Here is a 24728-nt window from a genome sequence, read left to right on the forward strand (position 1 = left end):
GCACAGGTGGGTCCTGGGGCTTGTCGCACGCTGGGAGTGGCAGTCTATACTTAAAGCTCCTGCCAGTGAAGGAGCCTCCTGTAGCAGGGTTTTTGGAAAGCATGAACAGCCCCACCACAGAAGATCGATGTTTTTCTAAGACAACCTGCCCTCAAACCCCAGGGGCTTAAAAATGCAAATCATAGGTCTACATCTCAAACCTATGGAATCAGTAGTATGGGACCCAGGAAGTCACACTTGAGACTTTCTCTCTCTCTCTCTCTCTCTCTCTTTCTCTCTCTCCTTTATTATGGTAACATGAAAATTTACCACTTAAATTCTACAGGTGTTTGATTCAGTGGTGGTAAGTACATTCACTTTGCCATCAACCATTGTCACCATCCAACTCCAAAAAAAAAAAAAAAAAAAAGATTTTTTTGAATCATCTTATTACCACCAACTTAAATAGTCTGAAGTTTAAGCCAATTGTCTTAGGTCTACCAAATTAGAAGTTGGTAGCTTAAGAAAGAGAAACAAGGGAGTTTTGTCTCTGATCTTGGGTAGCCACTCAGAGTTAGACAAAGGTGAGGAAAAGGGTCCTACATATCAGAGTTCCTCACTGCAGTCTTGGCCAATACTTTGAAATAATAGGAATTAAAAAGAGTTTCTTTCAGGAAATGTTTGGCTGAATAAATAATGAGGCCCTGCTGGAGCAGAACAGGTGAGCTGATGCCAGTTGAGATGAAGAAGAGGAAAGAAGGCAAGAGGAGATCCCATAAATGGGGAACCAGGAGCTTGTGACCTTGGGATTCCCTCTGCCTGAGGCTTCCCTGATGCTTAGGTTTGCATTCACACTCTGGAAAATAAAGAGGCAGGCTTTCAAGTGATGATAGTGTGCCCCCTAGTGGTTGCACTTTGAAACATTTAAGACCTCTAAATTCCCAGACCCCTGCAAAGAGTAGACTGTGGAGAAGGTCCCAGGCTTGGTGGTAATTTATCTCAGTTGGTGGAATGGGGAGAATTTAGAAAACACTCTCCTCAACCCTGTTTCCTGTGGTAACTTGGATGCTGGCAGTACTGCCAAGCAGCGTGACATCAGCTGCATTCCTTCCTTCCTTCCCTCCTTCTCTCCCTCCCTCCCTCCCTCCCTTCCTTCCTTCCTTCCTTCCTCTCTCTCCTCGCTTGTCCCCACCTTCTTTCTTTCTTGTACCAGGGATTGAACCCAGGGGTGCTTAGCCACTGAGTAACATCCAAAGCCCTTTTTATATTTTATTTAGAGACAGGGTCTCACTAAGTTGCTGAGGCTGGCTTTGAACTTGCAATCCTCCTGAGTCGCTGGGATTACAGGCGTATGCCACCACACATTGTACAGGCTCCCCCACACCACACCAAGGGGTGGATTTTATTACTACACCAAGGGTGGATTTTATTACTGTTGTTTTCATTCCTATTCTCACTTAACGGGTGAAGATATGGAGGCTCAGAGAGATTAATGGACTTTTCCAAGGCTCTGGGCTGTGCTTTTGAACTGCACAGCCCCTCTCCAAATGGAAGCACATAGTAACATATTGGAGAGGAAACTGTGAGACTATGGGAGGAAGATCACACCTCCTTACCTGAGTTCTCTGACAAGAGGAAAGCAGAGATATGCTTGAAAATAACTTTGTGCCCTTTGTCCTATGTAGAAGCGTAACCACCTTGTGAAGAATTAAGCAACATATGCCTAATCTCTAGAATCTGATGTAGCCCAGAATAACTCCTCTGTCCATTAGGTGTCCCTGGAGGCCACATCAGAGATGCTCAAAAGATGGACCACAGCCCAGCCCTGTCTGCCATTTCTGTGTCTACGGCACTTCTCTCTGGGGCCTTCAACCCTGCAGGGCCCAGCAATGAGGTCTAGGGGCTGCCTGAGCTGTGCAGTCATTCCTCTTTCTCCATGATACAACACTGCTTTGGGCTCTGAGTATAACCTTTAAATCTAAGGCCATGTGTACTCTCTCCACATCTAAAGGACAGGACTCTCCCGCCCGTAATATACAATTTAATATTTTTCAACCAGGGGTTATTTACAATCAATACCAACAGAAACCTGTCTGCTACCACTTCCCAGGGCCTGGCCCTCTGAAGTGCTATTACATCGGTAGCATCTTTGATTGAAGAAATCATTGAGCCCCTCAAGGCAGGGATAAGAAGAAAAAAGAATTGCTGGGGGAAGAAGCCGAGGCCTTCTAAATGATTTGGATCCTGTGACCCTGTGATTGGTGAAGTGATTAATCCTTGATTAAGGTACTGACCTCCCCTGGCACACAGTTTAAATGAACATCAACTCACTGTCACACCATAAACTACAGACATTCAAGAGCTGACTGCACTTCTCCAGGGCTCTGGTACCTCCAAATAAAAACTTAAATAAAATATATAGGAGCCAAACATCTAAATCCAGAGTCCACTAACATTACAGAAAACCTCCCATGAACCAGTCACTCCTTAAATCTTTCTGCTCATTTAAGTTCTCACAACAGGCCTTTGGGGTATGGATTATGACTCACTTTGCCCCTAGGAAACTGAGGTTCAGAGAAACTGTTACTCATCTCAGAGCCACAGAGCTGTAGGGTACTTGGCAGTAAGAAAGTAAAGAGAAAAAGAAATGCAGGTCTCCTATAATGTACTGTCTCACTGTAGGTGAGGAGCAAAAAGAGACCAAGTATGGCCATCAAGCCAGACCCCATCCCCTGTGGAGATCCTTCCCTTACCAGAGTCACTTATCCTCTCACATCATCCCAGCACATCTAATTTATCTCCATTTGAGCATTAATTTCATACTTTAAAATGACCACAGAGAGATGCACTCTCTTCCCATGATTGGGCTGAGGACCTCTCGACCTGTGCATGCTGCCCCGTCCACGTCCAGCCCCAGACCACCTCCATCTAGTGTTACAGTGAGCCGAGGCTAGGGTTACTGCACTTAGCACTGAAAGGCCCCTCACTCCAGCCTTTTAGAGCCAGGAGGCTAATCACTCATCGCTTGACAGTTGGCCAGTGTATTTTAGGCTTGTTTGTTTCTGCCAGGGCTGAAGACAAGCAAAGAGTGAGGGCCCACGGGGGCCAGAACAGGCTGAGCAGGGCTGGAGGATGGGGAATTCAAAGAACCAGCATTCCCGGGGTGTCAGGGCTGTGGACAGGTGCGAGGGTCTCCACAAGTGAATTGTGCCGTGAATTACTGAATGGCTCTTGTGCACTGTCCCCAACTGGGACTATGGGGGCGGGGCTACTAGGTGCTGGGCAGTTTAAATGTGAACTTCAACACAGTTCCTGCCTTTGAAGGGAGCCTGGTAGTAGGCAGATGTTAGGTGTCCCTCTAGTTTACTTCCAACACACCCGATCAACCTGTCCTCCCTTCTCCCCTCTTCTGCTTGGCTTCATGTATTTCTAATCTCCATGAAAGATACACTTGTTCTCCCTCTCACCTAGTCCAGGAACCTGGGGACCACCCTAGAGTGTGACCTTTCCTTCACCTGTTCTGATCAACTATCACATTCTACAAAGGTTACCTCTTTTTTTTTTTTTTCAGTGCTGGGGATTGAACCCAGGGCCTTGTACATGTGAGGCCAACACTCTACCAACTGAGCTATATCCCCAGCCCCGCAAAAGGTTACCTCTTTTCCTTTCCCATTTCTATGACCCAGGCTCAACTTAATCATCTCTCACTTGGACTCCTGCAATAGCCTCCTCACCAATATACCTGATCTAGGATCAGCCCCTCCAGCCATCCCTCTGCATCGCAGCCAAGGTAATCTCTCTAAAATGTATACTTGAGGGGCTGGGGATGTGGCTCAAGCGGCAGCGAGCTCGCCTGGCATGGGTGCAACCCGGGTTCGATCCTCAGCACCACATACAACAAAGATGTTGTGTCTGCCAAAAACTAAAATGTAAATAAAATATTTTTTAAAATTACAAAATAAAATAAAATGCATACTTGACCATGCTAGAAATCCTCCCGCACATGTCCGTCACCCACAGAACAAAGCCCAAGCTCCCCATTCATTCTGTCTCTCCAGTAAGTATTTGATGAGCACTTTATTCTCAGAGCAAGCCTACAGAACAAAAGACACATAATCACTGCCTTTGGGAAGTTTGTAGTGGGGCAGACAAACAGAACTGATCAAGAAAACATAATACAATATCAAATTAAGGTAAGAGCTGCCTCTGGGGACTAGGATGGAGAAAAATGGAGTACCTCCCTAAGACCAGACATTCAGGGAAGAAATCTTTTGAGAATTTAAAAATGAGGAGGAGGTAGCCAGGTGAAGACTGGGAAGAGCATAACAGAGCTTCATACAGTTTGAAGAAAATAAAAAAAGTGGTGAGGATGGGGAGGTATGGAGGGTTTGGGGAGGAAGATAGGGTCAGACCATGCCTTGCAGGCCCTGGGAAAGAGTTTGGATTTCTAAGCACATGCAGAAGTCACTGAAGGCTTCTAAGCAGGTAACATGGTCTGACTTATTAGATCACTTGGCTGCATGAAGAATGGTTCAGAGGGATGCAAGAGTAGAAGTCAAGTTATATCCTAGATCATGTCCCTGAAAAAATCATATGTTGAAGTCCATATGCCTAGGACCTCAGAATGGGATGGTATTTGGAGAAAGAGAGTCTTTAAAAAGCCAGCACACCTACAATGCCAGTAACTTTGGAGGCTAAGGCGGGAGGATCACAAGTTTAAAGCCAGCCTCAGCCACTTAGGAAGAATTGACTTAATTTTTTTTTTTTAATTTTGTTTAAAGGTGTGGGGGGAACTAGGGATGTAGCTCAGTGGTAGAGTGCCCCTGGGTTCAAGACACAGTAAGAAGACGGCCACCTACAACCCAAGCAAGAGGCCTCAGAAGAGGCCGACATGGTATGGACGTCTTGATCTCAGACTTTCAGACTCCAGATTTGTGAAAATTTAAATTTCTGCTGTTCAAGCCACCCCACCATGGCACTTCATTGTGGTAGCCCTAGCACACTAACACAAGTGGCATGTCCAGCTAAGAGGACTCTAAGAAACTGAGCTGAAGAAGACCATTGTTCTGGAAGGAGGCAAGGAGGTGGAGTCCAGGGGTACAGAAAGCACAAGCTACAGGACAGGGCGATGGACGAGATGTGGGGTGAGGGAGACAGAGGGATCCAGGATGACTCAGGTGTCTGACATCTGCAACCAGGGGATGGTGTGCCCGTCACAGACACGGGAAAGACCAGGAGGATGCAGGTGGGAGTGAGAGCGGTCCCACATCCTGACCTGCATGATGTCATGTTCTCAAGGACAACTGAGATAACTTTGGCTACTCTCCCAAAATAAATAAATAACTTAACACCCCAACGTAAGTTTTCTTTAAAATCAGTGTATTTTATTTTTTAGAATTTTTAGAGATAGAAAACCGAGCTGAAAGCATAGAGAGGTCTCCTGTGCTACTCTCCCTGGCAGCCCCCCTATTATTCTGACAAAAGGATCTTTTTAAATTATTGTTTTAATTGGCAAATAAAACTGCACCTATTTATGGTGTACAACATGATGTTTTCATGCATGTGTAAATTGTGGAATAGCTAAATGACGCCAGTTAACAAATTCATTACCTCACATATCTTTTTTTTGTGGTGAGAACATTTAAAATCCAAGCTCTTGGCAGTTTTCAAGAGCATAGTTTATTGTTAATAACTATACTGTGGAATAACACTCTCTAGAACTTACGCCTCTTGTCTGCTATTTTATATCCTTTGACCCGACAGACGTCAATGTGACTCTGTCCTGTCCAATGACCCTCACCTGGTCTCCAGTAACCACCAGTCCACTCTCCACTCTGGGAGCTGGACTTTTTCAGAGACCACATATGAGTGAAATCACATATATATGTCTCTTTAATGTATGTTTTAAAGTCAAAGGAAATTGTTCCCAGAGTAAGCACAAAACCTGTGCATCTCTACTTGCTTCTCCTCAACACAGAAATGGTGTCCACAGGGAAAACTCAGCACTGGCCCAGCAAGTGAGCACAACCTGCCTGAGCTCCCTCCTCTGCTTTCTCTCCTGCCAGCATCCTACCTTTCCTCTTACAGAACTAGTTTTCTTCTCTTCACTAGTCTGTGCATACTCCTTCCTATTCCTCAAAATCTGGCTCAAATGTTACCTCCTCCCAGGAGTCTGTCCTGACCCATCCTATTGGGCCAACAGCACCCTGTGCAACCCACAGGTCACCTCTTCCCATTGCAGAGGGAAGGAAATATTCTTTGTGACTCTGTCCTGTCCCCTCTTCTTGATTCCCAGTGACATTCTAATCCCCTGGAGTGCAGGGAGCCTGGCTTACTGCATCGGTATCCCCAGTGCCCAGCACAGTTCTTGGCTATCATAAACACCCCATAAATATTTTTTTGCAACTGAACAAAAATGGACAGGTGCCATTGAACAACTACAAGAACAACCAAAGTGCTTTGGGAATCCGGAACTCAATAAATAAACTCAAAGCCACTGAGGAAGACTGCCTGCTAACTACAGATCTATGCCTTCCCCGGGAAGAGGAATCACATGGCTTATTGCGGGAGAAGGTCCTTCGTGGGCATGGGAGGGCACACAGTAACGGGACTATGTACTTGTGGAGAGCTGCTGTCAGGCACTTCAGTGAGCAAGACCCTGGGCATCTGTGAGAGGTGAAAGGAAAGCAGACCCTCCTCTGTATGGACATGCATATCCCTGACCCTCCATTAGAGCGACCGATGGTGTGTGGATGTGAATTTGACATATAATCTATAGACTTTAGGGTTGAATCTGATTTTGTCCACCTGGTAAATGAGTGTGAGTTAAATGATCTACTTTCTCCCCAGAGGTCATAAATTGCCCTTAAGTGGTGACTGGGTCTGACTGAGGAGTCCAGCTCTGTTAGCTCCTACAGAGGAGAGCATAACATAGCCCATGTTGTGTATTTTGTTATATGAAGCCAATAGGTTCTTCTGAAGGTTTTACTGTGCCTTGGCTGGGTGAGTGGAGAAATCAGGTTACTCCTCTGGGCTTCCACTCTGTCTAGGGTAGGATGGAGGAAGAGCCCAGCTCCAACCTTGCATCACCTGCGTGGGCTCTCTCTCATCCAGCGAGGAGGTCCACGGAACAGGGTAAGAGGAGAGTGTGGCTGCGGAGTTGCTAACCAAGACCTCCGGAGACCAAGCAGGAAGCAGGTCTGATCTTATTGCACAGTTAGTGTATACACACACACACACACACACACACACACACACTCAGGCAGTAGCTAAGCTGATTACAGGCAGCCACCAGTGCAATTTCTGCTAACTGCTCTTCCAGCGACCAATCAGGGAGTGGGCCGTGGAGCAAGCTCAGGGACTGCAACACATGGCCTCACACCTAGGGCTGTGCCTACGGGGTAAGCGGCCTGCTGCTCACTCGCCTAGCATGAAGGGAGTGGCCTGCCACTCAGATGCCCTTAATGTATGCCATGTATGCAGTACTCCATGTACATGTCCCCACAATCACCCTAAAATTGTCCTGCTGCTGGCATCCTAGGGATCTCCCCTGGATGCCAATTAGATGAGTGCTTCCCTGTCAGCTTCCCTGCCTTCCTTAGTATCATACAAAACGTGGTGAGGAGCATTTCTCTACCAAAAATCATTAGCCAGGCGTGGTGTTGCATGCCAACAATCCAAGCAGCTTGGGAGGCTGAGGCAGGAGGATCACAAGTTCAAAGCCAGCAACATACCGAGACCCTAAGCAACTTAATAAGACCCTGTGTCAAAATACAAAATAAAAGGGCTAGGGATGTGGCTCAGTGGTTAAGCACCCCTGGGTTTAATCCCCAGTACAAAAAAAAAAAAAAAAAAAAAGAAATCATTGATGTTCAGAAAAAAAGTGCTTGTGACTTATATATAAATAAAAGGTATTTAACATACCTGCCATTTTATGAGAGAATTATGACTTAGTCAAGTTGTCCGACTTTTAAAACATAATCTATACAAAACTGTTGAATATTCTTTAATTCCATCTGTGATAAGTAAGTTAGTGGATAAATGGAGAACCCGTGGGTGCTTTACCACTGGGCTACATCGCCAGTCCTTTTTATTTATTTATTTTTATTTTTGAGATAGGGCCTTGCTAAGTTGCTGAGACTGGCCTTGCACTTGCGATCCTCCTGTCTCAGCCTCCAGAGTCACTGGCATTACAGGTGTGTGCCATCATGCCTAACTACATGAAGAGGCTTTAAGAGGAATGTAGATATTTAGAGAAGGTGGCAGAGAGGAAAGAGAGAGAAGAGATGGGGGACCAGTCACAAAGGGGAGGAAAGAGAGAAGTGGAAGAAGAGAGAGATGACAGTAGGGGAGAGAAGAAAAGAGTCCGACATGCCCCATAGGCCCTGGCCCTCACCAGGGCTGCCGTCTTTCCTGGGTGGTGGTGTTCTCCCTCATCCTCAGGCCTCGGCTCCATCGCCGTCCACAGCCCACATCTTCATCTATGAGTCACTTATCTCGGTGACTAGGAATTATGGTCGGTTAAGAGAGAAACTCTTCTTTAGGCCACAGGACCAGTGACAAGAACAATATTTTCCCCATGACTGAGAAAACATCAAGCAAACCCAGTCAGAGGACTGGACTTTTCCTCCCCCTAAAGAGAGTCAAGCCACCTACTTATTGCTCAGTTTTTCCTAAAACAATGTTTGTTTAGTGTCATGTCAATGTAACCAGCAAACCCATTTAGGGCTGTATTAGGGAGCAGAGAGAGGAATTTATAGATGCATGTGACACCAAAACCACCATGTTCAGTCATATGCATTGTCCACTGAATAAGAGGCTTTGCCCCAAAGAAACTCATATCTACCCACAAAGCCAAGCACCTGGCAAAAGCTGTGTCCATTTGGGGGAAGTGATGCTGTTTTCTAATTTCCCAAAGGTACCAGGAGTCCTATATGAGCCAGGGGCCCATCAGAGCTGTTGGTTTGTTTATCTGAAGGAAGACTGTGATCTTGTGGACAGCTCTGGAGGCTGGATATGCACATGAGCTCTTTTTCCCCAAGACAGCAATGGGAGAGGAGGGCGAACCTCCTTAACCCTCACACCTGCTCCGTATTTTCCCTCTAGCTTGATCCTCATCATACCCCAATAGGCAGGATGAGGCAGGATTTCCATTCTGTTTTCAGATGAGGGCACTATTCAAGGTCTGACAATTAATTCTGGAACTGATCACAATGCTAGGCTTAGTGCATGTCCACAGAGGACTTGGGAGTTAAGAATAGACCTCAGCTACACAGACAGATACCCTTGCTGACTCCTCAGATGGGAATTTGGGGCTGTTGCCAAGTTCCTTCCTTATCCGACTCTGGTCACTGTCAGGCATGGGTGGGTCTTCCTTAAAGGACTAGCAGAAGTGGGAACCCAGAGAATCTAGGACCTTCCTCAAAAAGGCCCAGGAGAGACTGGCCTCAGGTCCCTGGCTAACACCAGAGGGTGCTGACAGGTCCTCAGAGACAGTGCCTCGAAGAGCCGAGCATCCCCTTGTGACCACCAGAGGGCGCAGGCAAGGCACTGCCTCTGAGAACTTTGGGATCCTAAACAGAGGGGACTATTGATGGAACCAACATATGGGAGCAGTTTTTAGCTGAGACAACACCAAGAGCAGCTATTGAGGAGGAAATGGGCATCCCATTGAAGTGACCAACAGAGTTCTGTGGAGAAAGCAAATAGATCAGTTCAATTTCCTGTTCTGATACTAGCTGGGTGACCCTGAGCAGATTGCTTCACCTTTCTGATCCTCAGTTTTCCCAATTATAACATGAAACTACTATGATTTGGGGTTGTTGTAGAGTCACTGTAAGCCTTCTAGGATGCCTCGTATACTTCCTGGCATTTTAAGCAGTTGGACTATCGTTTATTACTATAAGAACCCCACTGTTTCTAGATAGAGGGAAATTCTGAGAGAGTATTTGAGTCCTGGAGGTAGCCCCTGAAAGAGATCCTGAATGGTAAATTCCTGGTGGAGGTTGTGTTCCTTCCAAAAATAGTCACATGTTATTAAAATGTGGATGTTCACAACCTCAAGGGTATTTTTTGCTTACATTCCCATCAGCACTGTGTACAACATTAAACACAAACTGGGGGCGTGTGGAATACAGAGCTGGGAGAGGGGATGTGGGAGAGGGAACTTTCCAGAGAGGAAGATGGGCTGTGGGTAGGTACAGGGACAGAAATTTGGAGGGGAAAAAAGGGAAGGTAGTGAAATGCAGTGGGGGAAACATTGGATTGAACTTGTGAAGAAACGGGACTCTAAGGCCAGGTGACCCAGGGACAGATGTTCTTCTCTCTCAGGTCATTTCCTCATCTTTAAAGGAAGGTTGGCCTGGTTCCTCCATCTCTGACACTCTCTCATTCCAAAGGGAAGAAGGAAGAGAACCCCAAAGGAATTGGAAACGTGGGACAAGGTCAACCTCTGCTCCAGGTCCTACCTCCAGTTCTTCTCATTCTTCCCTCAACACAAATCAAACATCCAGAAGATGCAGGGCCCTGTACTAAGGTGCCTCTCCTTTCATATGTTCAGTCTGAGGGGGGCCGAGGGTACGGAGAAGGAGTAAATAGGAGGAGGAGGAACCCTGGCCTGTATTCTTTTCCTGTCCCTCCAGTTTCTGTGTTGGCTGAACCTGTACCTAATCCCCAACCAAGACAAAAAGTTCTGCCAATGCTTAACACATTAGCATTAAGACTGACATACTTTATTATTTATGTACTTTGTTAACATTATATTATACTGATATTTACATTGCACTTGATTTTTTTTTCTAAAGCTTTTAATCCTAAATTATTTCACTTATATTCATCTCTGTATGACAAAGGAAGCATAAAGCAAGAGCCTAACCCTCAAGAAGTTTATTTCCTAACTAAGGATAGAAATATAAGATAATAAACAAAACTATTTGGATTAATTTTGCAGGTTAAGTCCATTTCATCTATATTCAGAGAACACAGGATTGCTGTGGACTGTGGTGGCTGGAAAAGACGTCAAAATTGGAAGGAATAGACTTAAAGTCAGGAGGAGGTGTGTAGGGGTGGGTGGGTGTGTTGTTTGGGTCCTGGGGATTGAACCCAGGACCTCACACATGCTAGGCAAGCATTCTACCACTCACCTACATTCCTAGCCCCTTTTGTTTTATTTTAAGACAGGGTCTCACTAAGTTGCTGAGGCTGGCCTCGAACTTGAAATCCTCCTGCCTCAGTCTCCCAGTAACTGGTATTACAGGCAGTTGCCACCATGCTTAGCTGTTAGGAGGAATCTGACTAGAAAGAGCTGAGAGGCTCCTCCAGGAATGAGCATGGCAGGTGAAGATGTGAAGGTAAAGGAACATTAAAGAGATTATATAAATCATCAAAAAATAAAGGAGAGAGAGAGAGAGAAATTTGATTGTGAGGCAAGGAAATAGAGGTTCACTAATGGTCTTAATGGATATTTGGTCTTGGGTGAGGACCACAGTACGGCTGAGAAAATATAAATGCCTTTAAGTAAGATGCATTTGGGGCCAGGTGTAGTGGTACACACCTGTAATCCCAGTGATTTGAGAGTCTGAGGCAGGAGGATTGAAAGTTCAAAACTAGCCTCAGCAATTTAGTGAGACCCTGTCTCAAAATAAAAAAATAAAAAGGACTGGAGATGTAGCCCAGTGGTTCAGTGCCTCTGGGTTCAACCCCAGTGCCAAATTCAAATATATCTACATTTGGAGAAAATGAATCTGGTGCCTGTGTGAGGCCGGGGCTTAAGAGTGACATAGCCAAGTCAAGGGAACAAGTGCTTAGACTTCAGAATCAGAGAGACCTGGAATTGAACCCTGGATTCTGTCATTTCAGGGCGGGGTGTCATTCACAAAGTGTTCATGTTCTCACATTTTGATTTCTTAATCCATAACATGTGAATAATGGCACTTACTTTTCAGGTGGGTCTAGCATGCAATGGATCAGGCTATGTAGAGCCCCAGGGCTTGACAGGTATTAGGGTCTCTGCCAACTTTAGTTCTCCCACTCTTTCTGCTCAAGGGGCAGGGAGACTCTGGAGGAAAATATTTGTTGACTGATTAGCTTCAGACAAAGGGAACAGAACAAGGAAAGGCCAGGCCATTGGCAGAAGTTGAGATGTGAGTGGTGTGGGGATGGTGATGGCCTCAAGATAACAATAGTATGTATGTGTAGGATTATCCCATGGGAATGCAGAAGTAGGACAACAGAGGGGAACCAAGGCCAAAGCTGTAGATAAAGGGACTCTTAGTGTAAAAATGACAGCTGACACTGTGCAATGACAAGCTTTAAGACAAGGAGGGTGCAGAACATCTGCTAAGACTTGGAGAGTTCTAGTTAGAGGGGCTGAAGGAGGAGGAGTAACAACACTTTGAGAAAGAAAACGATCAGGAAAATACAAGATGTCAAACTAGTGATACAACTTTCCAGAAAAAAAAAAGTCATTATGCCAAACATTGGAAAGAAGTAATGAAGAAGCCAGGTATGGTTGCACACACCTGTGATCCCAGGGGCTCCGGAGGCTGAGGAAGGAGGATTGCAAGTTCAAAGCCAGCTTCAGCAAAAGCAAGGCACTAAGCAACTCAGTGAGACCCTGTCTCTAAATAAAATATAAAATAGGGCTGGGGATGTGGCTCAGTGGTCAAGTGCTCCTGAGTTCAATCCCTAGTACCCCACCCCTGAAAAAAAAAAAAAAAAAGGGAAACTTGACTAAGGCTGATATCAAAGGCTCAGACAATTAAAGAGAGTGGTAGGATACTAACTTCCCAGGGATACTGCAGAGGGCACCCAGGTACTGGGGAGAGAGTTCAATCACATGACCATAAAGATACCTTCCAACTGGGCATCAATATTCACCACTTCGGGGGTGAGCCTTGTAAGGCTTAGAGAAAGAGGAGAGTTAATGAGCATATAAATCCTATAATCCAACAGAAAAGGGGAGGAAAGATACATGAGGAAGAAGCATCAATGTTAAGAGAAGATAATGGAGATACTGTTACATGTTCAATGGTGATAGTATACAGGTAGAGAATACTGAATTACAGGATGGGTCTCAAATTCAAAATTAGAAGCATTATTCCTGGAAGTAGAAAAGAAATTCTATCTAGACTTTAAGGGTAGGTGTAACTTTGAGAGAGAATGGAAATATTCCTTTGAAGTCTAAGGAACAAGGACATAAAATGAGAGTTTGGGGTATAGTCCAGTGGTAGAGCCTTCACGTAGCATGTGCAAAGGCCTGGGTTTGATCTCAAACACCAAAAATAAAATAAGTTGAGGAGAATGAGGACCTTGAGGCAGTCTCCCAGTTGGCCTCAGCCTTCTCAGAAAACTGGAATATGGCTTAGGAAAGGGAAACTACTGTGGGACAGTTTCTTGTCTAGAAAGCTGCAGACATAATCTGGCATCAGAGAAGAGTTGGATTTTGGTGATTTCTTACTGAACTTCATAGCTGAATCTATAGGCATGTAACAAACTTAAGTAATCTCAGAGTTGGAAGCAATCATAATGGTCATGTCATCTGATAATCTATTTGACTCTTGAGGTCCCTCTGTGAGAGCCTCGCCAAGTGACCAGAGATGAAGAAACACCGAAAATTAGTGGAGATCATGAATAGAGATGGTCTCCATCACCAAAAATGATAAGGAAGATGATTCCTCATGTTTCTTAGTTGTAATGACAAAGTTTGTGCAGAATGTCTCCCAAGTAGGATGACCAGTCATCCCAATTTTCTTGGAATATCCAGGTTTTGGAACTGGAAATCCAACCCAGGAAACCCCCAACAGTCAAACCAGGGCAGTTGGCACTGTACTCCAGATTTTTTTTTTTTTTTTTTTTTTTTTTGTACCAGCGATTGAACTCAGAGGCACTCAACCACTGAGCCATATCCCCAGCCCTATTTTTGTATCTTATTTAGAGACAGGGTCTCGCTGAATTGCTTAGTGCCTTGCTTTTGCTGAGGCTGGCTTTGAACTTGCATTCTTCCTGCTTCAGCCTCCTGAGCCACTGGGATTACAGGCATGTGCCATCATGCCCAGATACTCCAGATCTTATCAGTTGTGATTGAAGAACTCTAAAATTCCATAAGCATAGAGGTCAATGTACACACATGACTAAAATTTTACCAGTCGGGCTATGTGGTTATGTTCTCATTTCTCTGAGATGGCCAGCTCTGAGGTTCTCTCCATCACTGTTAAGCACACCCAATCTAAGTCTGAATCCACTAGTAGCCACTGGGGACAATGGGTTTCTAGTTAACTTATCATGGAGTTTGAGAACTAATCTGAGTACCTCCCTGAGAACTCACTCCCCAGATGGTCCAGGGGAAGTTTTCATAAACTTTCTCTGCAAACAAGGAAACACGTATGAGATGTTGATGAATTTTTTTTTTTTAAATTTTGAGTTGCTCAGTTGTTTATGACTTGGAACCCTAAACTTATAAAACACATGCTGACTTATTCATATTTCAAAGGGATCCTTCACGTCACAAAATAATTCACTTTGGGACACTTTTAGTGACAAATTCCAGTAATAAGCTTAAAATACACTCAGTTTTCCTCTCTATCCCCAAGTGAAAAGCTCTTTGCTCAAAACTTTCCAAGAATTCATGTGTTGTACAAAGTGAATTCCACTGGTAACAAATTCATCTGCTTAATTGTCAACACACAATTAGTCAACGATCAGTCTAAGTCCATCCAAAGGCAGGCTTAGTAGAGAGCATCTGATTTAATCTAGAATTTCAAGTTCTCTTCCTGTAGGGCTGAGGCAGAAAATGAAGAGAAATAGAAAATGTCACTCATGTTCTCAATGGCATTGAATCAGAAGTACTACTGGGTTATTGTTACTACTTACTAGATGTGGGTGTTGGGAGGTGTAACTTACCCTCTTGGAGCCTCAGTTACTACATGTGCAAGCAAGAAATTCTTAACTCACATGTTCATTCTGATAGGAGAGGACATCTATAAAGCAACACACACAGCCTGACACATGCCGGGGCATCCCTCTGTTCCCTCCCCAGGTTTTACTTTGCTTTCCAATATGTCAGTGAGGTAATGTACTCAAGGATTGTTAAACTGAAACTACAGCCAGAACAAAGCCTGGCTTCTCTGCCCAATTGCAGCTTGTCGGCAATCTCACCATCTCCTCTGGTGAGATATTCCAATAGGTAGTAGTAAAGGAAGAGGGGGCACTGACGCTAGGAAAGCTGATGATGCCCTGGATCCTCTTCCTAGAGGAGAAGGCTGATGGGTGAAGGCCTGACTGCAGGGGTGTGGTGGTAGAAAGGGTACACTTTAGGAGTGTAGAAGGTCTCTCAGCTTCCAAGAAACCCTCCAACCACCACCACCACCATCTTTACTATAGCTACATGGCAACTTCATTCACAAAAGTGAATGAATGAAAGCCTCTTTTAATTCCACGATCACCAAAATGACTAAAATGAAAGAGAAAGGAAAATGAAAATATTAAGTATTAAAGACCACCTGTGCTACTGGGAGTGTGAGTGCAAATTGATACAACCAACTGTAGAAATGGTGGACTCTACCAAAGCTGAGGTTCCCACTCTGTGACATAGCAGTTGCACTCCCAGGTATATTCTGAATAGAGATGTGTTTTACAATCACCAAAAGATGGACTAGAACTGTGCTGTTCAATACAGAAACCCTAACCACATGTGACTATTTTAAATATAAATTTAATTAGAATTAAACTATAATTTTAGAAAATTAAAAATTCAATCTTCTGTTACATTTCCAATGCTCAAAAGCCACATTGTGGCTAGAGAACATATTGAACGGCACGAATACAGAATATCTCCATTATCACAGAAAAGTCTATTAGACGTTGTTCTAGAATGTTCTGAGAATGTTCCAACCACAGCCCAAACTATCCCAATGTCTAGCAAGAGAAGAATGAATAAAAGTGGCCTAGTGCTGAATGGATGGATCAGCACATCTCATTCCATTTTTTCAAAGCCAAGGTAATGATTGGTATGTGAGTGCTTATACATACAAACATTCACACCATTAGTACCACATGGTGACTTCACTACACAATGGATACTGAAAATGAACTGCATCTAACTGCACACAGCAATATGCAGGAATCTCACAAACGAAAGAAGCCAGGAATGTAAGAATACATGCAATATGATTCCATTTATAGAATGTTCCTCAAACGCGTAAAACTAATCCATGGTTTTAGAAGCCAGGGCAGTGATTACACTGGGGGTGGGGGCTGTAGCAGTGACAATCAAGAAACGGGGACTGGGGTTGATAACGTTTTCTCCACCAGGGTGTCGGTTGCACGGGAGTGTTCCGTTAGTGAAGACTGAGCGACCCGTACTGTTACGCTTTTCTAGGTGTACTGCATACTTCAGAAAAATTATTTAGGAGCCCCTTAAGAAAACATTGCTATTATTAATCTCTTGCAACCTACAGTTCAGTTTTGGGGGACGGAGAGAAGGAGTTGAAATTTGCTATTTCAACATACCAAATGTGCTTTTGAGATCAGTGCTGGCTCCCCCAAACTTCCTACAGAGATCCTGTGGAGGCACCAAACCGCATCCCGGATGTCCTACCTCCGCGCAGTGCTGGGTCTGGCTCAGCGCCCGGGTTGGGATGGCCAGGACGGCTGGCTCTTCCAGTTCGGGCGCTCACGCCAGCAAAGGGTCAGGCTCTCCCGGGGCTAGCTGGTGCGCTCCTTGCCCAGCCGGCTTTGGCAGCCTGGGGCCTGCCTGGAAGGCGTTGCCTGGCGCCTGAGCCGCGCGTCCGGCCGTCCGGCGGCACCTGCGCAGCCCCTGGAGGTAGCGAGGGTCCTTCTGCTGCTCTCAGAGCCAGGCTGTGGCTGGTCACTGAACTCTGTCGACTCACCGATTCACCGACAGCTTGGGCCCCAGGAGTTGGGAGAAGGCGCCCGGAAAATTCCCTCTGGGCCCCTGACCCTTTACTGCGCAGGAGGAGGAGGAGGAATGAAACCTTGAACCACCCCGCCTCCCGCACGCGCATTTCTCCAGGGAAGCCCCCGCCCACTCGACCCCACCCTGGAGGTGATGCGCAGCCCCAGATCAACCCGCGGTGCAGGTCCTGGAGAAACCCTTTCTGGGTCTGGTTTCCCTCCTGACCCTATGCTCGCTGCAGTTATGGGCTAGCGGGGATTCATGGCCCCGCCAGCAAGTCCTTTCACCTTTCCCTTCAGTCGAATTCCTGAATAGTCAAGGTCCAAGCCTCTGCTAAGCGTTCCTGGACCTGCAGGCAATCACGCTGGATGCCGCTAGCCCAGTTCTGCCAGTGGGACACTGTTGGGTCTCTGTCATGAGCATCTCTGCAGTGTTGGGGTTCTGAATCCTTAGGATTGGCCCACTGCTCCACGGCATCACGCGGACTTGATTCTCAACATACATACAGCGCCAGCCCGCCTGATGAGTACTAGACTGCCTAAGCTTGTATATGGGTCATCTCATTAATTTTTTCAAAGCCAAAGTAATTGGCACATGAGTATTTATATACCTAAACATTTGATTAATTGTACATTTAATATCTGTGCGTTTTATTGTAGGTTTTAAAAAATCCTGAGATGCACTTAGAAGGATACCCATTTTATAGAGGAGGAAACTAATTTTCAGAATGCTCCTAAATTACTCCAGGCACATACTGCTGCAGCCGGTGGTGGTGTTGAGATTAGAATGGAGGCAGTTCCTAACCTCTCAAAATCAGTCTCTTCAGGAAAAAAAAAAAAAAAAAAAAAAAAAAAAAAAAGACCTCTTGCCATCTGGAACCTATTCCATCTCTCCCACCAGTCCAGCCTGCCCACCTCCTGAGCTGGTATGACACAAGTCAGCTTAATCTGAGAAGGAAGGAGGGCTTGAGCCAGAAGTGACCTCTGAAATTATAGACTTCACCCTTCCCCTCTGCCTTAAAGCTCAGAAAACAGAGCCCAGAAAGGTGACTTACTTTACTTGCTCCAAATCTCATGGAATTTTAGAAGGACTGCTTGATTCTTGCTGGCTCAAAGGACAATCCCACGAAAAAGCAGTTTGGACTTGGGAGGGGGTGCCTAGGGAGGGAGCTCAGGGAAGATAGAGCTGTGCTGGTTAAAGGTTTCCACTCTATAATGTTCCTGGCCCTGGAACCCCAGCATTGACCAGTGCGGAAATCCTTGGACAAAGTGATGGGAGCTATTTATACCCAGAAACTGCAGGCTCCAGAGCAGGGTAGAGAACAGGGAGGGGGCTGGTCCAGGCTGGCTTTAAGTATCTTAAGACACGCAAACCACAAGGAAGCCAGTCCACAGAACCAGCTGTGTTTCCTCTATGAGGGTCACACGCTTCTTCCAGAACAGGAGAGGATGCAGAGTGAAGGAAGAACTAATGTGGGCCAGGAGGAAACCGGGCAGGGAAGGTGAGGGTCCGATGCTGGGAGCACTGAGAGGCCAAGGCCCTGCAGGATACAGGACTGGGTTGGAGGAAAAAGTAGCTGCTTACTTACAAAAACCTAGGGTTGTCAGAGACTTCTGCTCCTATAGTTAAGGCACTGAAATTTGGCCTTGGGAGTTATATGGCTGGGTATTGATGACCTCCTATTCTCAGCACCTAGTGAATGTAGAAGAAGTCCAGTTGGGTCCCAGACCCTATCTCCAAGTCCTCCCCAAACCCCAAACTGTGTGTCCTGGTATCAAGGTCTTAACCAAGGTCTTATTCCGCTTCTTTTCCTAGATTTTGAGCTGTAGGGTGAAGTGTAACATCTGTGGGAAGAGAGGAGAAACTATTTCATCTTGTGGATACAGAAGGTGGGACCTGGTTCTGAGATTAGAATGGCAAGAGTCCTGTTCAGCATTTCCCTCATAGCTGGTGCCCAGTTCCACACCACTGGGGCCACCTAAAAGGCTCTGGAAAACCACTGAAGGGAACAATTGAAGAAGCCTGGAAGGAATCCCCCAACCCGCTTAGCTCCATGAGCTCCTACTGTGATATCTGTCCCAGAGGGAACAGATGCCAGTCAGGTCCTCCACGACTTTACATGGAGGGAAAGAGACAAATAAATCTTTGTACTACATTATGTCATGATATTGGAAAATACCTAAGGCTCCAGTGGTCCAAATGAAGGAGCAATTTCCTCTGCTTGGGTGGTTCAGGAAAAAAGCTGGGCTTTGAAGCAGGAGCAGGAGTTCATCAGAAAGATGAAGGTAGAGGACATTCCAGACCCGGGAAAGTTGTGCACAGACATGGAGACAGAAAGAAAGCTGTTTTAGATTGGCTTCCTTTTTGTCATTCAGATAAAACTTAAATGTCATCCTTTCAACAGGCTTTCCCTGACCACCTACCTACTCTCAAGGGTCCTCAGCTCTCAGCATTTGGTTCAATTTCCTTTTTAAAGTGTATATAGATTTTTACACTTATTTATTTGTCACACCCCACCCCACACACCTGAAAACAAGCTTCATGAATCTAGAAATACTATTTTCCCCACTCTCCACCATTCCCAGCATCCAGAACAGTACAAAGAAATATGTGCCCAGTATATATCATTCAGTGAATTGATGGATGAATGACTTTCGCAGCCAGAGGCAATGAAGAGCCTCCCTAACGCTTAGACTAAGCAACCCTTGGGAAGACGAACTCCAGGAGAGGGAGCTTTGGAAGAGGGGGGTTTGGGATATCTTGGGGTAGGATAGTGGGAGGCTCTGTCCCAGCTCCAGCGAGGAGTGAGGGAGGAGGAAAATGGCCTCAAGGAGCTGTGGGACAGGCAGTCTGGTGCACTAACTCACGCCCAGCTCCGAGGTCTTTCTGCCGCTGGAGAGAAGAGGGAAGGGAGGGTCTTCGCCCCCCAAACACCGCTTCTGCAGTCTCCCGCTAGGCTCTTTTGGACTTGTCCAAGTCGCATCATGGGCGGTCAGAGGGTTTCGCAGGGCTCCCTAGCCTGCCTCCCGGCCTCCCTCCCTCCCCTCCTCCTTTTTCTTCCAGCTCCTCGCGTCTCTCCAGCTCCCCAGCCGGGCGGCCCCGAAGCAGCTAGCAGCCCCCACCCCCTCCTGTAAGGGCGAAATTGCTAAACTTGTAGCAATAATGACCCTGCATTCAAGCCGCCGACTCCCGCTGAAAGTCTCCGCGCCCTGGCCGGCGCAGCCTAATCAGCGCGCCCCTCCCTGCTGCCCGCCCAGCCCCCGTCCCCTTGCCGCCCCTTCCCCCAGCGCACAAAAAAATGGGGAACAAAACCCCCACGCATTTCTCTGTCCCTCTGTTGAGCAGACTGCTGCACAAAGCCCCCGCTCTGAGAAGCAATGGGGAGCTCGGGGGGGACGTCAATCCGACGCGCTGGGGTTTTTGTTCGCGCAGGGGACCTCGCCTTCCTACCACACCTTTTGTTCGGGACGCCAATAAAAAGCCATTCTTTCCGCACCTTCCCGGCCCGGAGCCGCCTTTCAGTGAGGCCCGGCCCCACAATGGCGCGGCGCTCTGAGGCCTCCCCATTCACCCGCCTTGGCACGCTCACAATCGGCCGTGTGGCAGCACAGGCCTCGCACAGGCATTCTCCGCAAGTGACAAGGAGCCGCATAAAGCCGCGGCCGCCGGGGGAGAAGGGAGGGCGGCCGAGGGGGAGAGATCGGCCTCGGCGGGGCGCAGTGCAGCGCCCCCGGGCGCGCTGGAAGCCCTGGCGGCGGCCAAGGAAGGAGCCGCCTTCGCGCCGCCTGCGGCTGGGCCTGGAGTCGAGGTTTCCTCGTTCCTGGCGACCCTCGAGGTGGGGCAGTCTAAACCTTGACCGAGGAGAGGAAGGTCCAGACAGTTATTTCAAGCATGTGGGTAAAAGTGGGGGCAAATCAAAGCAGGGACCTCAAAAGGCTCTGAGTCTGTGGCGGGTCCTAGCCACAACAGTAAAGATAAATTAATGAACAAAGCCCTGAAGAGAAACTTGCAACCTGGGGCCTGGCTCGGGAGAGACCAGGCCTCCCATTGCCCAGGGTACTGCTTTTCTTTACCACCTTTTCCTTCCCTTCCCTCCCGGTTTAAGAGATCCCTCCCCACATTTTTTGGTTAAAGAGTCTGTAGCCGGCCAATAGTTTGTAAGTATTGCACCTTGTTTATTGACTCCTGTAGTGTATGGCAGCGGGTGTGTACACGGCGTGTGGATATAGTTATATATAGAAATAATATGTGCTGAATACAGAATACGAAACAGAAAGGAAACCTGGTAACATCTCCAATGGGCCACCAGGTCCTGGATTAGCTCAGCGCCCCCTCCCCCAACTTTTGATCTCACTTGGCTGGTTTTCTTCGCGGAGTCCTGAGTCCCCTGACAATCTCTGGAGATCTGGGCCAAAGTCTCCGCTATGGAGGGGAGGCAGTTGGAAAACGAAAATCCACTGTAGTGTGGAGCTCTGAGCCCCACAAAGGGGGCAGAGGGTCAGTAAAGCCCTGATATTTCTCAAGCCACGATCCCCATTTTTCTCTTTCATGCCTGTTTTCTTTTTCTTTTAGGTCCGGGTTCCCCGCCAACGCTTTGCGGAGGCCACAGGAAGATGGAGGGAGAGAAACCCTTCTTGTTTTGGGGAGAACAAACGGCAGCCAGAGTCCCAGCCTCCTGCATTCCCCTCGGGGCCAGGGTAGGGGTTAGAGTCCTCCCTGGCGCCCAGGCAGGGAGTTTTTTGCCAAAAACGGTTTTGGCAACCGGACTCGGGCATCCTCCTTGCCCCTGAGTCGCCATCCCCAGGCCTCGAGTGGGCTGCGATTCTGAGCCCTGGAGAGCGAGACATATGTATACATATATATTTTAACGAGGGGACCTGGCCCTTGGGTCTGGCCTTTCTCGTGCTTCGTTCCCGCGGCTCCAGGCTGCGGTAGGCGCCCGCCGCGTGATCCGACTGGTCCTTACCAGGCCCGTATGCCCTGTAAGGTACCCTGTGCACACGCTGTCCCGGCTGTAGCACCCTGGTGCAATGGCTGTGAGCCGCCACCGCCGCCGAAGCCTCCCAGGTTGCTCACGTTCATGAAGGGGCCGCCTCCGGTCGCGCTACAGGCGGGTTGCATGGTGGTGGCCGCAGCAGAAGCCCCCCCACCGCCACTGCCGCCTGCGGGGTAGGCACAGCCGTAGCTACCGCTGTAGGCCGCGGCCGCGGCGGCCGCTGCGGCGGCGGCGGCGGCGGCCGCGGCGGCGGAGTTCCCATAGCCGTACGCAGGGAAGCTGTTGTACGAGTAAGCGCCAGCGCCCACACTGTACGGTGCACCGTAGGCCGGAGCGCTGGGCGTGACGCACGGTTTGCCATCCCGCACCAGCACCGGTACCGCCACACGGCGCGGCGGCTGAGGCGGTGCATGTGCTCCCAGCTCCAGAGACTTGTCCTGCCGCTGTCTCTTGCACTTGTACCTGCGATTCTGGAACCAGATTTTCACCTGCGTGGACGTAAGCTTCAGGCTGCTGGCGAGGTGCTCGCGCTCGGGCGCCGACAGGTACCTCTGCTGCTTGAACCTGCGTTCTAGCTCAAAGACTTGGGCTTGTGAGAAGAGGACTCGGGGCTTCCGGCGGCTGCGTGGCTTTGGCCTCTCGCTCTCCTCCGCCGCCTTACAGTCTCCGGTCGTCTCTAGAGGCTTCTTTAGCTGACAGTTTTCTGCGAGAGAAGCAAAACAACAGCATCCATTAGCTATTCCTGGTCTCTCCCGAGCTTCCCCTTATTTGGTGGCAGCTCGGAGCATATGGTAGTAAATGCCTGGACTTTTTAGAAAGTTTGTGGTTCCTGGTGCCATGATACACTGAGGCGACAACCCGAGTACCCAAAGAACACCCTCAGCGGGCGGAGGCACTTTTGATGGGATAGAGTAGTTAGTGCGCATTTATTAAAACTTGAGCATCTGCAAAAGAAGAGATTACCCTGTATTAAGTGTGCGACTCAACATGCTAATGAGTATTTTCAGAATGAAAGCTACAAATAATACAGTATTTGCAAACTCGTTTGCCTTCCACAACACCATGCATAGCTGAAGGTGTGAGACATGCTGGTATTAGGTGACCCATGTGCATGGGTTGCACGAAAATCTTTCTTTTGGGAAATGCATTGCTCAGGGACAGTTCTTTGCTTATAAAAGACTACATGCAAATGTGTGTTGTGTGTTACCTTAGAGAGAAAAAGAAGTTTGATTAACTGATTTTAGACAGTTTCATGTCTATTTTAGGCTAGGGTGAGCTGTCAGAGCACAGGCCATGGCCTCAGCCACATCAAACTTCCTCTTGGAGAAAGAGATTCTTTAACTCTGTCCCCTCGGAAACAATTCTTTGGGAGCCTTGTTCAGTTATCTGATCACCCCTCCTAATTCTCTTCTGGTTAGATATGAATGGCTAGATCTGGCACTAAGTTCGGTGTGTTCTCTATTGGGCCTACAGTCTGAGACACAAAGCAAACGTTCGCCGGGGCCCCAGGGGTGTGAGTGCTACAGATCACACGGAATGAACTGTATTCCCTTGAACTCTAGGACTATCCCCTCCTCTCTGCAGCCGTGAGAACGTTGATCTTCAAGCAGAGAAGTCAGAAAACCACCTAGGTGGTCTCTACCAAAGTTCCTGCACCCTTAGGACACTTGAGACACAACCTGCTTGTTCTGTCTTTTTGGAGAAGGGTGGACACCTGGCCTCAGAGAATTCATGTTGGAGGGAAAGTGAAAAACTAGGTCAGGCTCCATTTTTTTTTTTTTTTTTTTTTTTGAGAAGAGCCTTTGGGATGGGGGTCAGGGGTGGGAGGAGAGAAAAAAATATTTCTAGATGTAGGGACTCAACAGTTAAGCCTGTGTTGCTTATCAACATCAGGGCAGCAATAACCACTTTCCCTTCCCTAGGGGCTGCATCATTTCTGCCCCCATCTGGGGGAGTAATTGTCAGGGCCACCAAGTCCTTCTTCCTCTCTCTCTCTCTCTCTCTCTCTCTCTCTCTCTCTCTCTCTGGTATCTGCGCTTTATTGAGCTGCTGTTAACCAGGACCCAGGCGTGACCCCAGCCAAAGGTTAAAGGGGCGCGTAACCTGCCTGGTAAGGTTTGTGGGCTGATTGTGGGCGCTGTGCCATTGCTTCAGGTGTGCCGGTGCGTTTCTTTTCCCCCTCTACTCACTTTGGTTCCGATCTCTCACGACCTCCTCTTCATGTTCCTTGGGCCCGCTGCACGAGTCTCGAAGGACCGAGTGGACATAGCCCTGGTGACAGAGACCCGAATCCCCCTGGCCGTCGGCTGTGGCTAGTGAGTTCAAATAAGACAGTTTCTCCCTTTCTTCTTCCTCGTCCTCCTCCCCTCCGTCAGAAAATTGCGTTCCCTCAGCTGCGGCCAGCATACAGGGCACGGAGTGGAAGTGGTGCTCCAAGTCTGTCTGCAAGTGCGCCCCGTGTAAGTGCTGCTGCTCCAGATTCAAAATGTCTTTGACTGAGAAAGGGGTGGAGGTGACCGGGCTTGGTAACATCATCAGGGCCACTTAATTGTCCAGTCCAAATACTCAATAAATCCCGGCGGGGGCGGGGAGGCAGCGCGGCGACTCCAGCTCTCCTTCTGGACTCTGCGGTTGCTGCCCAGTCGGGTTTTTGACAGACGCGGTCCGGCTCCAGTCTAAATCGCCTCCATTGGCCGGGATCTGGGGGTCTGGGTTTTGTTACAGCCACTGCAGGGACTGGGGCCGGGGCTGAGAAGCCTCTGTCCGAGGGCCTTGCGTCACGTCGGAGGCGGGGCCGGCACTCCGGCCTCCCTCCTCATTGGCTGTGGCTCACTCGGGCCA

The 24728-nt window shown here is 47.8% G+C and overlaps 1 protein-coding gene across 1 annotated transcript; it reads right to left on the minus strand.

Moving 5' to 3' along the window:
• Window positions 1-21853: 21853 nt before the first annotated feature.
• Window positions 21854-24422, minus strand: Nkx2-3 (NK2 homeobox 3). The gene is made up of 2 exons (XM_027930422.2): window positions 24077-24422; window positions 21854-22590 (listed from the first exon to the last, which is right to left on the minus strand). The coding sequence occupies exons 1-2, from the start codon at window positions 24420-24422 to the stop codon at window positions 21854-21856; spliced, it is 1083 nt and encodes a 360-aa protein (XP_027786223.1).
• Window positions 24423-24728: the final 306 nt, after the last annotated feature.

Source organism: Marmota flaviventris, chromosome 4 (genome assembly GCF_047511675.1).
Source record: "Marmota flaviventris isolate mMarFla1 chromosome 4, mMarFla1.hap1, whole genome shotgun sequence".
In the NCBI taxonomy this organism is placed as follows: Eukaryota; Metazoa; Chordata; class Mammalia; order Rodentia; family Sciuridae; genus Marmota; species Marmota flaviventris.

Excerpts from the sequence above, each read along its gene's own strand:
- Nkx2-3 (XM_027930422.2), bottom strand. The coding sequence starts at position 24,422 with ATGATGTTACCAAGCCCGGTCACCTCCACCCCTTTCTCAGTCAAAGAC. Across the intron at positions 22,591-24,076 it reads CGTGAGAGATCGGAACCAAA|AAAACTGTCAGCTAAAGAAG; the intron begins GTGAGTAGAGGG and ends CTTCTCTCGCAG.